The sequence below is a fragment of the Gorilla gorilla genome, chromosome X (genome assembly GCF_029281585.2).
Source record: "Gorilla gorilla gorilla isolate KB3781 chromosome X, NHGRI_mGorGor1-v2.1_pri, whole genome shotgun sequence".
Taxonomy (NCBI): Eukaryota; Metazoa; Chordata; class Mammalia; order Primates; family Hominidae; genus Gorilla; species Gorilla gorilla.
The window spans coordinates 82131460-82145596 of record NC_073247.2 but is presented as its reverse complement, the minus strand read 5'-3'; the positions used below and the strand labels follow the sequence as shown (position 1 = coordinate 82145596).

General features: G+C 38.9%; 1 protein-coding gene across 1 annotated transcript in view; it reads right to left on the bottom strand.

Moving 5' to 3' along the window:
- KIF4A (kinesin family member 4A) overlaps nt 1–14137 on the bottom strand; it is a 128250-nt gene that overhangs the window by 86021 nt on the left and 28092 nt on the right. Inside the window, exons 8-9 of the mRNA XM_019019439.4 lie at nt 2612–2728; nt 1801–1976 (exon numbers count right to left, since the gene is read on the bottom strand). Coding sequence (XP_018874984.1) covers nt 1801–1976; nt 2612–2728 — 293 coding nt within the window. The remainder of the gene's footprint in view (nt 1–1800; nt 1977–2611; nt 2729–14137) is intronic.

Here is a 14137-nt window from a genome sequence, read left to right as displayed (position 1 = left end):
AGCACAGATCTTTCTGAACTTTATACTTTTATATTCAACTATCTACCTGATATTTCCACTTAGTTGTCTGGTATCCTCAAACCTGGTCCTTTTCCAGTGTAACCCAGGTCAGTGAATATCCAGTTCCACATGCCAGAAATCTGGGTGTCATTCCTTTATCTAATTCATTGGTTACTTCTTTCTATCACCACTGCCAGCACTCTAAGTCCAAGCCATCATTATCTCTCGCTTAGACTACTGCAGTACCTTCTTAAATGGTCTCCATGAATCTACTCTTGCTCTACTATAATCCATTTCTATACAGCAGCCAGGCCATTGTTTAAAAATGTAAATTATCAAGTTACTACCTGGCTTAAAATCCTTTTTAATATTGTCCATGAGTCCTGGATCAGTCCTCTGCTTTCCCTCTAGCCTCATCCTGGAATACAGGCACATCTCAGTTTATTGTGCTTCACTTTACTGCACCTCACAGATACTGTGGTTTTTTTTTTTACAAATTGAAGATCTGTGGCAACCCTGCATTAAGCAAGGCTATTGGCACCATTTTTCCAACATCATATGCTCATTTCATGTCTCTGTGTCAACATTTTTTTTAGCAATAAAGTATTTTTAAATTAAGGTATGTACATTGTTTTAAGACATAATGGTATTGCACATTTAATAGACTACAGTATAGTGTAAATATAACTTTCTATGCACTGGAAAACAAAAAAAATTGTGTGACTCACTTTATTGCGATATTTGCTTTACTGTGGTGGTCTGGAACCAAGCCTGCAACACCCCTAAGGTAAGCCTGTACTCTTTCCTTGCTTTCTACACTCTAGCCACACTGGCATTCTTTGAGTTCTTCAAATGCACTATACTTCTGTCCTATCTCAGACCCTTCCAACACTTGCTATATGCCAAGTACTGTTCTAAGTGCTTTACATGTATTAACTCATTTAACCCTCACAAAAACCCTAAGAAGAAGGTATTATTATTATTTCTACTGTACAGATAGGATACCAAGGCACAGAGAACTTGCCCAAGGTACATAGCCAGTGAGTTATAGAGCTAAGATTTGAACATGGGTGGGCTAATTGCAGTGTCAGTGCTCCTGGCCACTATACAGCTGTTCCTATGTATATGCAGGGGATTGGTTCCAGGACCCTGTGCGTATACAAAAATGTAGATGCATAGTCCAGTCCTGCGGTCAGCCCTGCAGAATCCACATGTATAAAAAGTCTACACATGGGTTTCTCATCCTGCAAATACTGTATTTTTGATCGGTGTTTTGTTGGACCAAACTCCTATTGTTCGAGAATCAACTGTACTTTGCTACCTATGTTTCTTCTCTCTAGAACTCTCTTTGTTTTGCGCAGTGATTTATTTTCCTTCTTCTAGTCATGCCCTCTTCTAATCTATTTTCTCTATACTTGCTAGAGTGATCTCCCCAAAACACACATTTTATCATATCACCCTCCTACTTAAAACTCTTCAATGGCTCTTCATAGCTTTCAGGTTGAATTCCAAATTCTTTAACAAGTCATATAAGGAACTTCAGAATTTAGCCCCTGTCTACACCTCTCATCTCATCTCTCACTGCTCACTTCTTCTTTATCAGTGAACTTTCCAATGCTACCCCCAATCTTAAATGGACAGCAAACACGTTAATAGGAGTTATTTTAAGAGATCCCCGAACAAACATAATGCCTAACCAACATCTCTAAACTTCTGATAGAGAAGAAACTGAAAACAGAAGCTCTATCATTCCACTCACATACTTGTAATTTTTCCCATCAAACTTTAAGTCCCTTATACCTGTTGCTTTAGATGATTAAGTTCAGCTGTCTGGGGATCAATATTAACAATAGGTTTGTTCTTGATTTTTCTTGCTCTGTCAGCATAGCGAAGGGTATTTAATGTTTCCTCTAGATTGGAGTCAGCAGGACTCACACAGGCTATCATAAGAGTATGGCTATTACCTCCTAGAGAATCTGAAAAAGAACAATAAAGAATAACGAAAGGAAATGAAATCAAACAAGTAGGATATAAGCAAAGCCGTCCATTCGGGTTGGTGACTTAAAATTCAGAGCTATAAGAAAAAGTTCTTAGTGTTTTTTATATTGAAATAATAGGAAATGTATAGATATCTAAGATTTCTGATGTAATATACATTTAAATCCTATTGCATGTGTCCCCTTTCTCAAAAGGGATTGTGATTTCAGCAGTTAATCAGGTTAAAACAACTGGGGCCTGGCCTAAGTAAGCTAGGAGCCACTAGTGGAATTAAACATTCTTAGGATGCCCCCTCTAGGTGGATTTTAACTCTCCAGGGAATTCTGCTTAGCCGCACTAATAATTAAAGAAACAGTAACCAAATTCACTTTCAGGTGTAAAGTACAAAGTACAGTTGGTGCACTACAGATTTCTTGGCTCTCAATGTCATATATGAAGATATTTTTCCATTATCTTAGAAAACTGCTTGCCAACAGCACTCTCTCATATTTATCAATTAGACAACTGTGTATGTCATAGTCCAAATAGCTGGCTTTTTACCTATTTCATCTTTGCTGTCTCAGCACTATCATTTTGAGTTACTCTCTTATTTTTGGAGGCACTTTGGGCTTACCTTGAAGCAGTCGAGTCAACTTGGAATCTCTGTAGGGCACAAAGCCACCCTTTTTGTCATCTCCAAGAGCACTGATTACATTTCCCAAGCATAGGAGGCCTCGGTTAATATTAATACCTAATAGCAGGAAATGAAATTTAAATTGCTTGGTAATGCATCCAACATACACCTATGTTTCTTCTGAGAAAGAGAAAAGAAATAAAGACCCCATAAAAATATTGAGTCATCAATCTTGAGAAAACTTCTTAATCTTGTTCACTTTTTGGAGTGCCTCTTTAAGTAAAGGACAAAGGTCCAAATGTTGGATATGTATGATTGAGTCCACTGGCACTTCTTGCCCTTTCCCATGGAAACAAAGCAGATAGATAAATAACTATCACCATGACAACCATCTGTATAGTTATTTACTTTTTACATCCATTATGATAATCTTTAAATTAATGCTGTGAAATTGGATGAACAGGTTTTTTTTTTTTACCATATCATCATCATTATTTTTATTATCATTCTCATTTTACAGATAAAGAAAGAAGCTCAGAGGTTACATGACCTGCCTAAGGTCAAACAGCTAGTAAATGGTAGGCCTGAGATTCTATCTCAAGATTTTAGTCAAGTCCTATGCTCTTTTCATTATACCATAGTGAAATACCTTTCCTACTGTAGCTTTAAAAAAGATAAAGATTATTTTCCACTTTGGTTAATTCTGAGGTTTACTTCTTAAACACTGTAATAACCTCTGAAGTTCTGCTAAAGCAATTAACTTCCCATTATTAGGCTTACTGTGGAAAAGCTATATAGTATAATGGTCAAGTGCATAGTTGGTGTTAAAATAGACAGGTTACAATCCTGGCTCTGTCACTGACTAGTTATATGATCTTGGGTTAAGTTCCTTTATAAAATGAGGCAAATCTACCTACCTTATTGGGTTGTGGTAGGGAATTAATTAAGATACTATATATGAAGCAAAGTTAAATGATAAATAAATCATGCTATAGTTTAAATGTTTGCGTCTCCTCCAAAATTCACGTTTGAAACTTAGCCCCCAATGCAATAGTATTAGGAGGTGGGACGTTTAGGAGATCATTAGACCATGAAATGTCTACCTTCATGGATGGGACTGGTGCCTGATAAGAGGACTGGAGAGAATTAGCTAGTTGCTTTTGCCCTTCTGCCCCTTCTGCCATGTGGGGACACACTGTTTATCCCTTTTCCCCATCTGCCATGTGAGGCTGCCAGGATGTCTGTCCTCACCAGTCATTGATTCTACTGGCACCATGACCCTGGACTTCTCAGTCTCCAGAACTGTAAGAAATAAATTTATATTGTTTCTAAATTACCCAGTCTAAGGTATTTTGTTATAGCAGCACAAATGGTATCATTATTGTTAGCTCTACTCTACCTTTTACATAGCCATCTTTTGAACTCCCTTATAACATGAAACAATTATATTTATGAGATCCTGAACTCGAAATTCCTGACTGCATCCTACTATCCTTCCATTTCTTTGGATCCTGTTCTTCACCCTTTTTTTGGACTACCAATTTACTGACACTTTCTAATACTGTCAGTAGATCAGCCTCTTCTGGACCTTCAACTCTTACTCTGAACCCTATGGTTGAAAATTTCAATTACGTTTTCCTAAGAACTCACTGGACATATGATCTTCTACCATTCTCACCATGTCAATTCTCAACCATAGGTTAAACCAATTGTGTGCGTGTATGTTTATTTGTAGGCTACAATACTGAAGAAACAGCATAACCAAACAGATGAGATCCACTATAAACATGCCACCTAACCTTAGCTGAACCCTTGGTCAATTGATCATCTTTTCTTCCTCATTCCTACTTTACTAACCTTCTAATCTAACTAATCTAATTCACCATGGCAGCTATTATGCAGACTCATCATTTTTAAGAATATAAACTTATCTTCACTTTCTATTGGTAGATGATTTCACCAAATACTTTATAGAGATGAAAGTTATCCACAAGGGCTCCCCAACCTCCCCTCTCCTCACCTCACATTCATTCTTTTGCTATTATTCCTTCATCCTTCCCCTTGTTTCAGAGGAAATAGCTGCCTTTGTTTTCAAGGTCCTGCCTTCTGCCTGTTTCTATTCCCTCCATTTCCTCTGGGACCCTGATCCTTTATCTTCTCCCTCTCTCTTAGATCTTCCACTTATTTTTTTCCTTCACTAATTCCTTCTTTTCAGCCTACACCCACGCTCAAATCTCCCTAATCTAAAACAAAAATAATTTTCTCAATTATCCCTTTGTTTTCCTCTTATTACCAACTGGAATGGGTACTGCTTATCCTCTCTAGGATATGAAGGAAAGCCTGCTGAGATTTATCAAACCTGCCTGCTAATACCTGTACTAAATCCTATGTTAGTCCATTCCTGTCTTTTCCTTCTCTTTTTAGCCAAACAAAACATTGTGCTATTTTATTGGCCCATATCTCAACTAGATGTAAAGGAGAGACTGCTGAGGTTTTTCAAAGCTGCTGAGCAAAACTTCCATCTATAGTTTCATATAGGAGCAAAACAAAATTCCAGACAAACCCTGAGAAGAATCTATGGCAATGATCCAAGCAAGAACCATAGACTTAAGGATAAAGTGGGTGTTTTTTTTTCTTCTTCTTCAAATGACAGTTGGGGCTCAAGAATAGAAAGGAGATAAGAGACATGAATGTTTCTCTTGAAATAAATCACCACAAAACAGGATTTGATTTCCTGTTAAGACATTAAAATGATAAATGATTCCCAAAGATGGAATATACATCACAAAGATGGGGAAGAACATATTTGCAGAGACTTAAAAGTTCTGATTAAGGACAGCTATGAAGAAAAATGAAGTAGTTTTCTCCGTAAGAATGAGAACAGATCAAGTAAGGAGAGTCAAAAATGCTACTCAATACCTTTGGGTGTTTGTTCACTATGGCAACAAATAAATAATAAAGGAGAGATTTTAACTTTAAAAGAGAAATATAACTTCACAGCTATCATGGAGGCACATTACAATGGGTTTTACAGCTGGAATATAAAAGCATATTTGTAAGAAAAAAGAAAAATGAGGTAGGAGAGAAATGTAGATCTATATGCAGTGGTTCTCAACTGGGGGCAATTCTGCTTCATAGGGGACATTTGGCAATATCTGGAGACATTCTGGTTGTCACAACTTAGGAGTGGGGTATGTGTGCTACTGGCATTCATCGGGTAAAGGCCAAAGATGTTGTAAAACATCCTACAATGCATAGGACAGCCTCCTTCCCCGTAAACAATTATTTGATCCAAAATATTAACGGTGCCACAGCTGGGAAACCCTGCTCTACGTGTGAAGAAAATATGTATGGGCCTAAAGCAGGTAGCATGGCTGAGTAAATTAGGGTGAAAAACAGAAGTATGGTATGATAGATGGTCTGCCTGGTCAAAGAGAAAGGGAATGATTGTTACTGAAATGGATCACAAAACATATACAGGCAACCAGCGATAGGGGATAGAGTAGGAAAGGCACTTCATTAGGAGAGAGAGAATCTTAGTTAAAATTCTGCCTCTGCCATTCACCAATGTGTATAATATTGAACTAGCCACTGAAACTTTCTTTTATCCATAAAACAGGGAAAATACCGATCTTACCTAATGGGACTGGGATAAAAATCAAATGTGATTTGTAAAGGGCTATCTATATTTAAGTTATTATTAATGGAGTAGAAAAACTTGGATAATCTACAAGGACACAGAGCCATAAGAATGACATAATGGACTTTGGGGACTCAGGCCAGGGGGAGGTTTGATGGGGGTGAGGGAAAAAAGACTACATATTGGGTACAGTATACACTCCTCAGGTGACGGGCACACTACAATCTCAGAAATCACCACTAAAGAACTTATCTATGTAACCAAAAACCACCTCTACCCTGAAACTATTGAAATTAAAAAAAATAATAATAATGGCCAGGCATGGTGGCTCATGCCTGTAATCCCAGCACTTTGGGGGGCCGAAGCGGGTGGATTGCTTGAGCCCAGGAGTTCTAGACCAGTGTGGGCAACGTGGCAAAATCCTACCTCTACCTAAAATACAAAAATTAGCTGGGCGTGGTGGTGTGCACCTGTAGTCCCAGCTACTCAGGAAGCTGAGGTGGGAGAATCACTTGAGCCTGGGAGGTCAAGGCTGCAGTGAGCCAAGATTGTGCCACTGCACTCCAGCTTGGGTGACAGAGTGAGATTTTTGTCTTAAGAAAAAAACAAAGAAATTGTGATCATAAACATACCTATAATATTCTTATGGCTTTAATATTGACTTAATGTTATACATTTGAACTTATAAATTTACATGAATTTAAAATGTTTTTAAATCTATTTCAAATGTTAGAATTTGTTGTAAGGTTTTATTTTTTAAAAAGCTCCTATGCTTTTAAAAGAAGGCAGATTAAAATCTGTTGTAGACAATGGGAAACAAATAAAAGGTTTTAAAGAGGATGGAAACATGACCAACTTCGGATTTTATAAGTATTACTTTGTCCAGGAGTTCACGACCAGCCTGGGCAACACTGCAAAACCCTGTCTCTACAGAAAATACAAAAATTTGCTGGGGACAGTGGCATACACTCGCAGTTCCAGTTACTCGGGAGGCTGAGGTGCGAGGATGGCTTCAGCCCAGGAGGTTGAGGCTGCAGTGAGCCGTGATCACACCACTGCACTCCAGCCTAGGTGACAGAGTGAGACCCTGTCTCAAGAAAAATAAATATTAAGTATTACTTTGTTAGTCATTTGGAAGGTGGACTTGGGAGTAAAAAATTGATGTTTAAAAAACCCTTTACCATTCTTTTTTTTTTTTCAAATGATTTTATTTACTAGAATGCATAATTTTTAAAATGTGCAAATAAAAAGTTTAAAACCTTGAAAAAAAGAAAGAAACCATTTAGAAGGTTATTTTAATGGTTCAGATTACAGATCTCTGAGAACTGCAGCAGTGGAAAAGGAATGAAGGATGTAGAAGTCAGAAGTACTTAAGACATAAACAAGACATGACTAAGCTAACTTCTGGATGTGAAAGCTGAGAGAAGAGAATGTATAAAGTCGCATACTAATATTCCAGGAATAAAGTACATATTTATTCTTCTAGCCAGACAACAGTTATAGAATACCTATTGTGTTAAGGCACAGTGCGGGGCACAGGTAGCAGGAAAATAAGAAATGGTCTCTGCTTTTAAGGAACTCAAAGTCTAATGGGGGAAACAGATAATTAAATAATTACAAGAAAAGAAAGAACACTATGACAAAGAGGTAACTTTATCTTGATGAGGCTTTGGGTTACAGGCTTTTGGGTAAATGCATTTGTCAAAACCCACCTAATACACACTTAAAATTTGTGCTTTTCATTGTACATCTTATATTAAGAATATAAATATTGGTCGGGTATGGTGGCTCATGCCTGTAATCCCAGGACTCTGGGAGGCCGAGGCAGATCACCTGAGGTCAGGAGTTCAAAACCAGCCTGGTCAACATGGTGAGACCCTGTCTCTACTAAAAATACAAAAATTAGCCAGGCGTAATGGTGCACATCTGAAGTCCCAGCTACTTGGGAGGCAGGAGAATCGCCTGAACCCGGTAGGTGGAGGTTGCAGTGAGTCAAGATTGCGCCACTGCACTCCAGCCTGGGCGACAAAGCAAGACTCGGTCTCAAAAAAATAAATAAATAAATAAATAAATATTAAATGCCAGTTAATGATATGCAAGCTGAAGTAGTTAGGAGGAAGTATATTAATTTGTGCAATTTACTTAAAAATGTGTTTTTAAAATGGATATAGACTGACAAATGGATAGATGGACAGATTTGTGATAAAGCAAATATAGTAAAATGTTAATTTTACTATAGGTATAGGGGTATTGTAAAATCTTTCAACTTGAAGTAACTTTGAAATTTTTTATCAATAAATGTTAGAGAAAACCCACTATGTGAGCATGAATTTATGGAAAGATCTTGACCAAGAGCCGAGGTTTAATAGGTGGGTAACATATGAATTGTGAATTGAAATAGTAGTAGGAGTTGCCAGGCAGACCAAAAGGGAGAAAGAACTCAGGCATTCAGTGAGGACCTATGGCATGTCAGGTGCTATGCTGGGGCCTAGGGATTCAAAGAGGAATATGACCCAGTTCTTGCCTTTGATTGGCTTGCTGTCTACTGGGGGAGTCAGGTAGTTAAGGAAATGACTGTAATACACGGTTGGGGCAGTGTTAGTGTAGAAGACAGGTAAGCACTAGATGAGGGGTACCTAATCCGCTCTGGGGGAAGTGAGATGGTCAAACAAAGTTTCTTTAAGGGGATGAAGTTGGGACTGAGCGCAAATTTGAATGAGCCACATGAAGATAGAGGGAAGGCAATTTCGCAGAGAGAACAGAATGCAGAAAGACACATAGATGAGAGAGTACGAGGCACACTCAGTATGGCTAAGCAGATTGCAAGGAAAGAGTGGGGAGAGGAAAAGCTAGCCAGGGAGGGATGGCTAGAGCAAAAAGGCCTTAAGGAGGCAGCATGGTGCAAACTGAGGAGCTCTGGAAGAGCTCTTAGCAGCGAGATACAGTTTAGGAAGAATACTCTGGCTGCTGATTGGTTAATGGCTTGAAAGGGTACCTAACTGAAGACAGGGAGACCAGTTCTTGCTATAATCAAAAAAATGATGAGGGCCTGACATAAGATAGTGGTAGTAGGGTTAGAGAAAAGAGAGTGAAGTGAAAGATGAAAAGTTAGGACTGACAGGTCTCAATGACTAATGAGATTGGGGAAAGGAGCCAGATTAAAAAAAAAAAAAAGAGTATAGAACAATGCCCTGGTTTCTGTCTTGGGTGACTGGGTGGATATTGATATTATTCACTGCAGGTGATGGAGGGACCCATTTAAAGCAACAGGGAGCCAGTCACGGTGGCTCACGCCTGTAATCCCAGCACTTTGGGAGGCCGAGGCGGGCGGATCACAAGGTCAGGAGATTGAGACCATCCTGGCTAACACGGTGAAACCCCATCTCTACTAAAAATACAAAAAATTAGCCGGGCGTGGTGGTGGGCGCCGTAGTCCCAGGTACTCAGGAGGCTGAGGCAGGAGAATGGTGTGAACCCGGGAGGCAGAGCTTGCAATGAGCCGAGATTGCGCCACTGCACTTCAGCCTGGGCGACAGAGTGAGACTCTGTCTCAAAAAATAAATAAATAAATAAAATAAAATAAATTAAAAAAAACAGCAACAGGGAGGAATGAGGGGCTCAGTTTTGGACATGTGGAATGGGAGATACATGTGGGACATCCATAAGACTCCCCACAGTCAACTATATTTACATACTTAAATATGACTTATGAGATAGGGGCTCGAGATAGAGGTTTAGGATTGGCAGCATACAGGTAGGAATTATAAGCATCTAAGTGGGTGAAACCACTTTGGGAGGGAGGGTGACAGGGTGATGGGCATGAACAGTGGGAAGAGAAAGAAAATATCCCAGGACAAAGCCTGGGTTATGTTTCAGATAGGGGTGAGTGGAAGAGGAGAAGCCTGTGAAAGAGTCTTCAGAAAAGTGAGAGGAAAATCAGGAGAGGGTAGCATCACAGAGTCAAGAGGAATGAGATTGTCCAGAAGAAGGGGCAGGATGTCAGACCTGCAGAATTACCAAGTCAGAGGAGGACTGAAAAGAGCCTAATGGATTCAGTTGTTCAGGTCATGGGTTGACTTCAAAAGGGATAGTTTCAATGGGAGGAGGATGGAGGGGTGACAAAAATGCAGAATGAAAGGAAAAGGGAGGAGAGCAGTAGTAAGAGGAGGATGAAATATTTTGTTTATTTTAAGTTGGGGAAACATTAGTATGCTTCTATGCTGAGGGCAGAAAGTCAGTTGAGAGGGAGAAGTTAAAACAGGAGGAGCAGGAGTACTTGACAGAACCATGTTTCTGAGGCAGTGGGGAGAAAATCCAGCAGAAAACACACAGGAGTAATGGCACAGAGATCTGAAACAACAGAACTGTTTGGAAAAACAATGAGTAGACTGCTATGGCTGGAACCTTGTAGTTTGTGGGAAAATGGTGGGAGATGAAGCTAGAAATACAGAGGCACCAGAAAATGACAATGTAGTCCTGTGGTACTAGAGAAATCTCAGAGGAGAAAAAAATACATTAGAAGATAACATGATTTAAAAAGGCAATGTCGAAAACCCCAACACTTAAGTTGAGCCTTAAAACGTGGCTATGTTGTAGATGGTTTGATTGTGTGTTGGGGGGCACACACTACATTCTGGGAGAAGAGGAGATGGCTGTGATGAAAGTGTGCAAAGACCAGAATTAGCTGGGCATGTTGTGGGGACCTGACAGCTGGCATGGAGTGTGGGTAGGGAAGCTGTGAAAGATGGTCGAGGAGGTAGGCTTGGGACCAGGGTATAAAGGGTCTGGAAGATTTGGCTATGTTTTTTAGACTTCATCTTGTAAGCAGCTACTTCAAAGTTCTATTCACGTGAGATGCCATGTAAAAGGTGGTATTTTTAAAGCTACATATGTAATTCATTTATTTATGTATTTTTATTGATACACAATATTTGTACATATTTATGGATACAGATGATATTTTGTTACATGCATAGAAATTGTAATGATCAAGTCAGGGTATTTAGGGCATCCATCACCTTGAGCACTTATAATTTCTATGTGTTGGGAACATTTAAATTCCTCCCTTCTAGTTATTTTGAAATGTACAGTACAATGCTGTTCACTCATCACCCTACTCTGCTATCAAACATTAGAACTTATTCCATCTAACTGTATGTTTATACCCATTAATCAACCTCTCTCTTCTTCCCCTCGGCCTCCACCCCCACACCCTTCTTGGCCTCTGGTAACTATCATTCTACTCTCTATGTCCATTATACCCTTGTTTTTAGCTCCCACATATGAATGAGAATATGCAATATTTGTCTTTTTGTGCCTGGCTTATTTCACTTAACATAATGGCCTCCATATCCATCTATGTTGCTGCAAATGACAGGATTTCATTCTTTTTTATGGCCCAATAGTATTCCACTGTGTATATATGCCACATTTTCTTTATCCATTCATCTGTTGAACACTTAGGTTGATTCCAAATTTTTGCTATTGTGAATAATGCTGCAATAAACATAGCGGTACACGTATCCCTTTGATCCAAGGGTATTTTAAGATTAACCTAGCTATGGTATTTAGAATAGAATGCCTTCTAGGAGTCAAAAAGTTAGAAGGCTACAGTTCAGATGTGCAGGTGAGGGCATGGACTTTGTAGAGGTGGCAGGAACAGACTGGAAGTGGGTGCATCTCTACCATGGTGCTAAGGAAGAACTAACAGCAGGTAATGGGTACTCATTCCTAATTGGGGAGATCATGCTGGGTGCAATTAGATTAATGGATCAGCAAGAAGAAAAAGCAAAAGTGATTGAAAAGTAACAGTTTGAGCTAGGAAAAGAACTAGGACAGTGAGGCTTTACAAGCCAAATTAAGAGTTTCAAAAAGAGTATTTTCAAGTGTTAACGCCACAGAGAGGTTGGGTAAGATGGGCACTGAAAAAAAATTAGTTCTGGTAATTAAGATATCCCTGGATATCTCTTACATAGTGGTTTTGGCAAGGTGGGTAAAGACAGACTGCTGAGAGAGTGAATGAGGTTGCAGGATACAAAATCAATATTAAAGAACACATTTTATTTTCCACACACAAAAAACAAAGTTAGAAAATATAATTTTTAAAGATTCTATTTATGTTGGTTACATGGGTTTGTTCAGTTAGTGAAAATGCAGCAAGCTATACATTTATGGTAGGTCTACTTTTCTATTTGCACATTATACTTCAATAAAAAGTTTTAAAAATATCACTTGCAATACTGTCAAAATACAAGTTACCTAAGAATAGAACAAAAGATGTATAAGACTTCTACAGGGAAAAACACTCAGATTTAATTTTGATTTAGTAGAATACTCAGAAACAGACTAAGGGATATTTGGGCACTTAATATATGAAAGAAATGGCACTGCTTATCAGTAGGGAAAGAACGGACTTTTTAATAAGCAGTACTAGGACAAATGGGTATTTATATGGAAAAACAAAACTGGACCCTGCATCATATCATGTATAAAAAACACAGTTCTAGGTGGATTAAAGGCTTAAGTGTGAAAGGCACAACTGTAAAGCCTTTATTAGATAATATAGAAAAAACATCGTTAAGATCTTGGGGTACTAAAGGATTCCTTCCTTCCTTCCTTCCTTCCTTCCTTCCTTCCTTCCTTCCTTCCTTCCTTCCTTCCTTTCTTTCTTTCTTTCTTTCTCTTTCTTTCTTTCTTTCTTTCTTTTGAGACGGAGTCCCGCTCTGTTGCCCAGGCTGGAATGCAGTGGTGCAATCCCGGCTCAATGCAACCTCTGCCTCCCGGGTTCAAGTGATTCTCCTGCCTCAGCCTCCCGAGTAGCTGGGACTACAGGCGCCCGCCACCACGCCCGACTAATTTTTGTATTTTTAGTAGAGACGGGGTTTCACTGTGTTAGCCAGGACGGTCTCCATCTCCTGACCTCGTGATCCGCCTGCCTCGCCCTCCCAAAGTGCTGGGATTACAGGCGTGAGCCACCACACCCGGCCTAAAGGATTTCTTAAGACACAAAATTAAAAAGAAAGTAAAAACACAAGCCAGAGAGGAGGGAGAAGATATGTGCAAAACACACAGGGTGGGGAGATTTGCAATAAATATAACTGACCAATAACTAGAATCTATAGTATATTAAGAATTACTTTTAATCAGTAGGAAAAAGACATTTAATAGAAAAATGAGCAAGACGTGAACAGGCATTTAACTGAAAATACACATGGTCGATAAACATATGAAAAGGTGATCAACCCCATTAGTAATTGAGGAAATGAAACTTAAAACCATAATAAAGTATCACTCCACATCTACTATATTGGTAAAAATTTAAAATTCTCACAAAACAGTGGATATAGAGCAATTAGGACTCTCATACATTGAAACAAACTTTGAAAGATAGTTTGGTATATATGTACTCTATAACCCAGTGATACTACTTCTAGGTACATATCCTAGAAAATTCTTATACATATGCATTGGGATACACAAACAAGAAGGTTCATATGGGCGTTGTTGACAATAGCCAAAAACTGGAAAAAAATGGAATATCCATCAAAAGTAGAAAGAATAGTGGTACAGACAAATGATAGATTACTATACAAAAATGAAAAGAAATGAACTACAGCTGTATGTAATGTAGTAGATGAATCTCTCAAATATCATTTTAAATGGAAGAATGAAGGCACAACAGATTATAAACAGTATAATTCCACTTACATAAAGCTTAAAAGTAGACAAAACTATATTATGCTATTTAGAGATATATACACAGGTGGCATTGCTATCAAGAAAGCAAGGGGAGGCCGGGCATGGTGGTGTATGCCGGTAATCCCTGCACTTTGGGAGGCCGAGGCAGGCAGATCACCTGAGGTCAGGAGTTCAAGACCAGCCTGGTC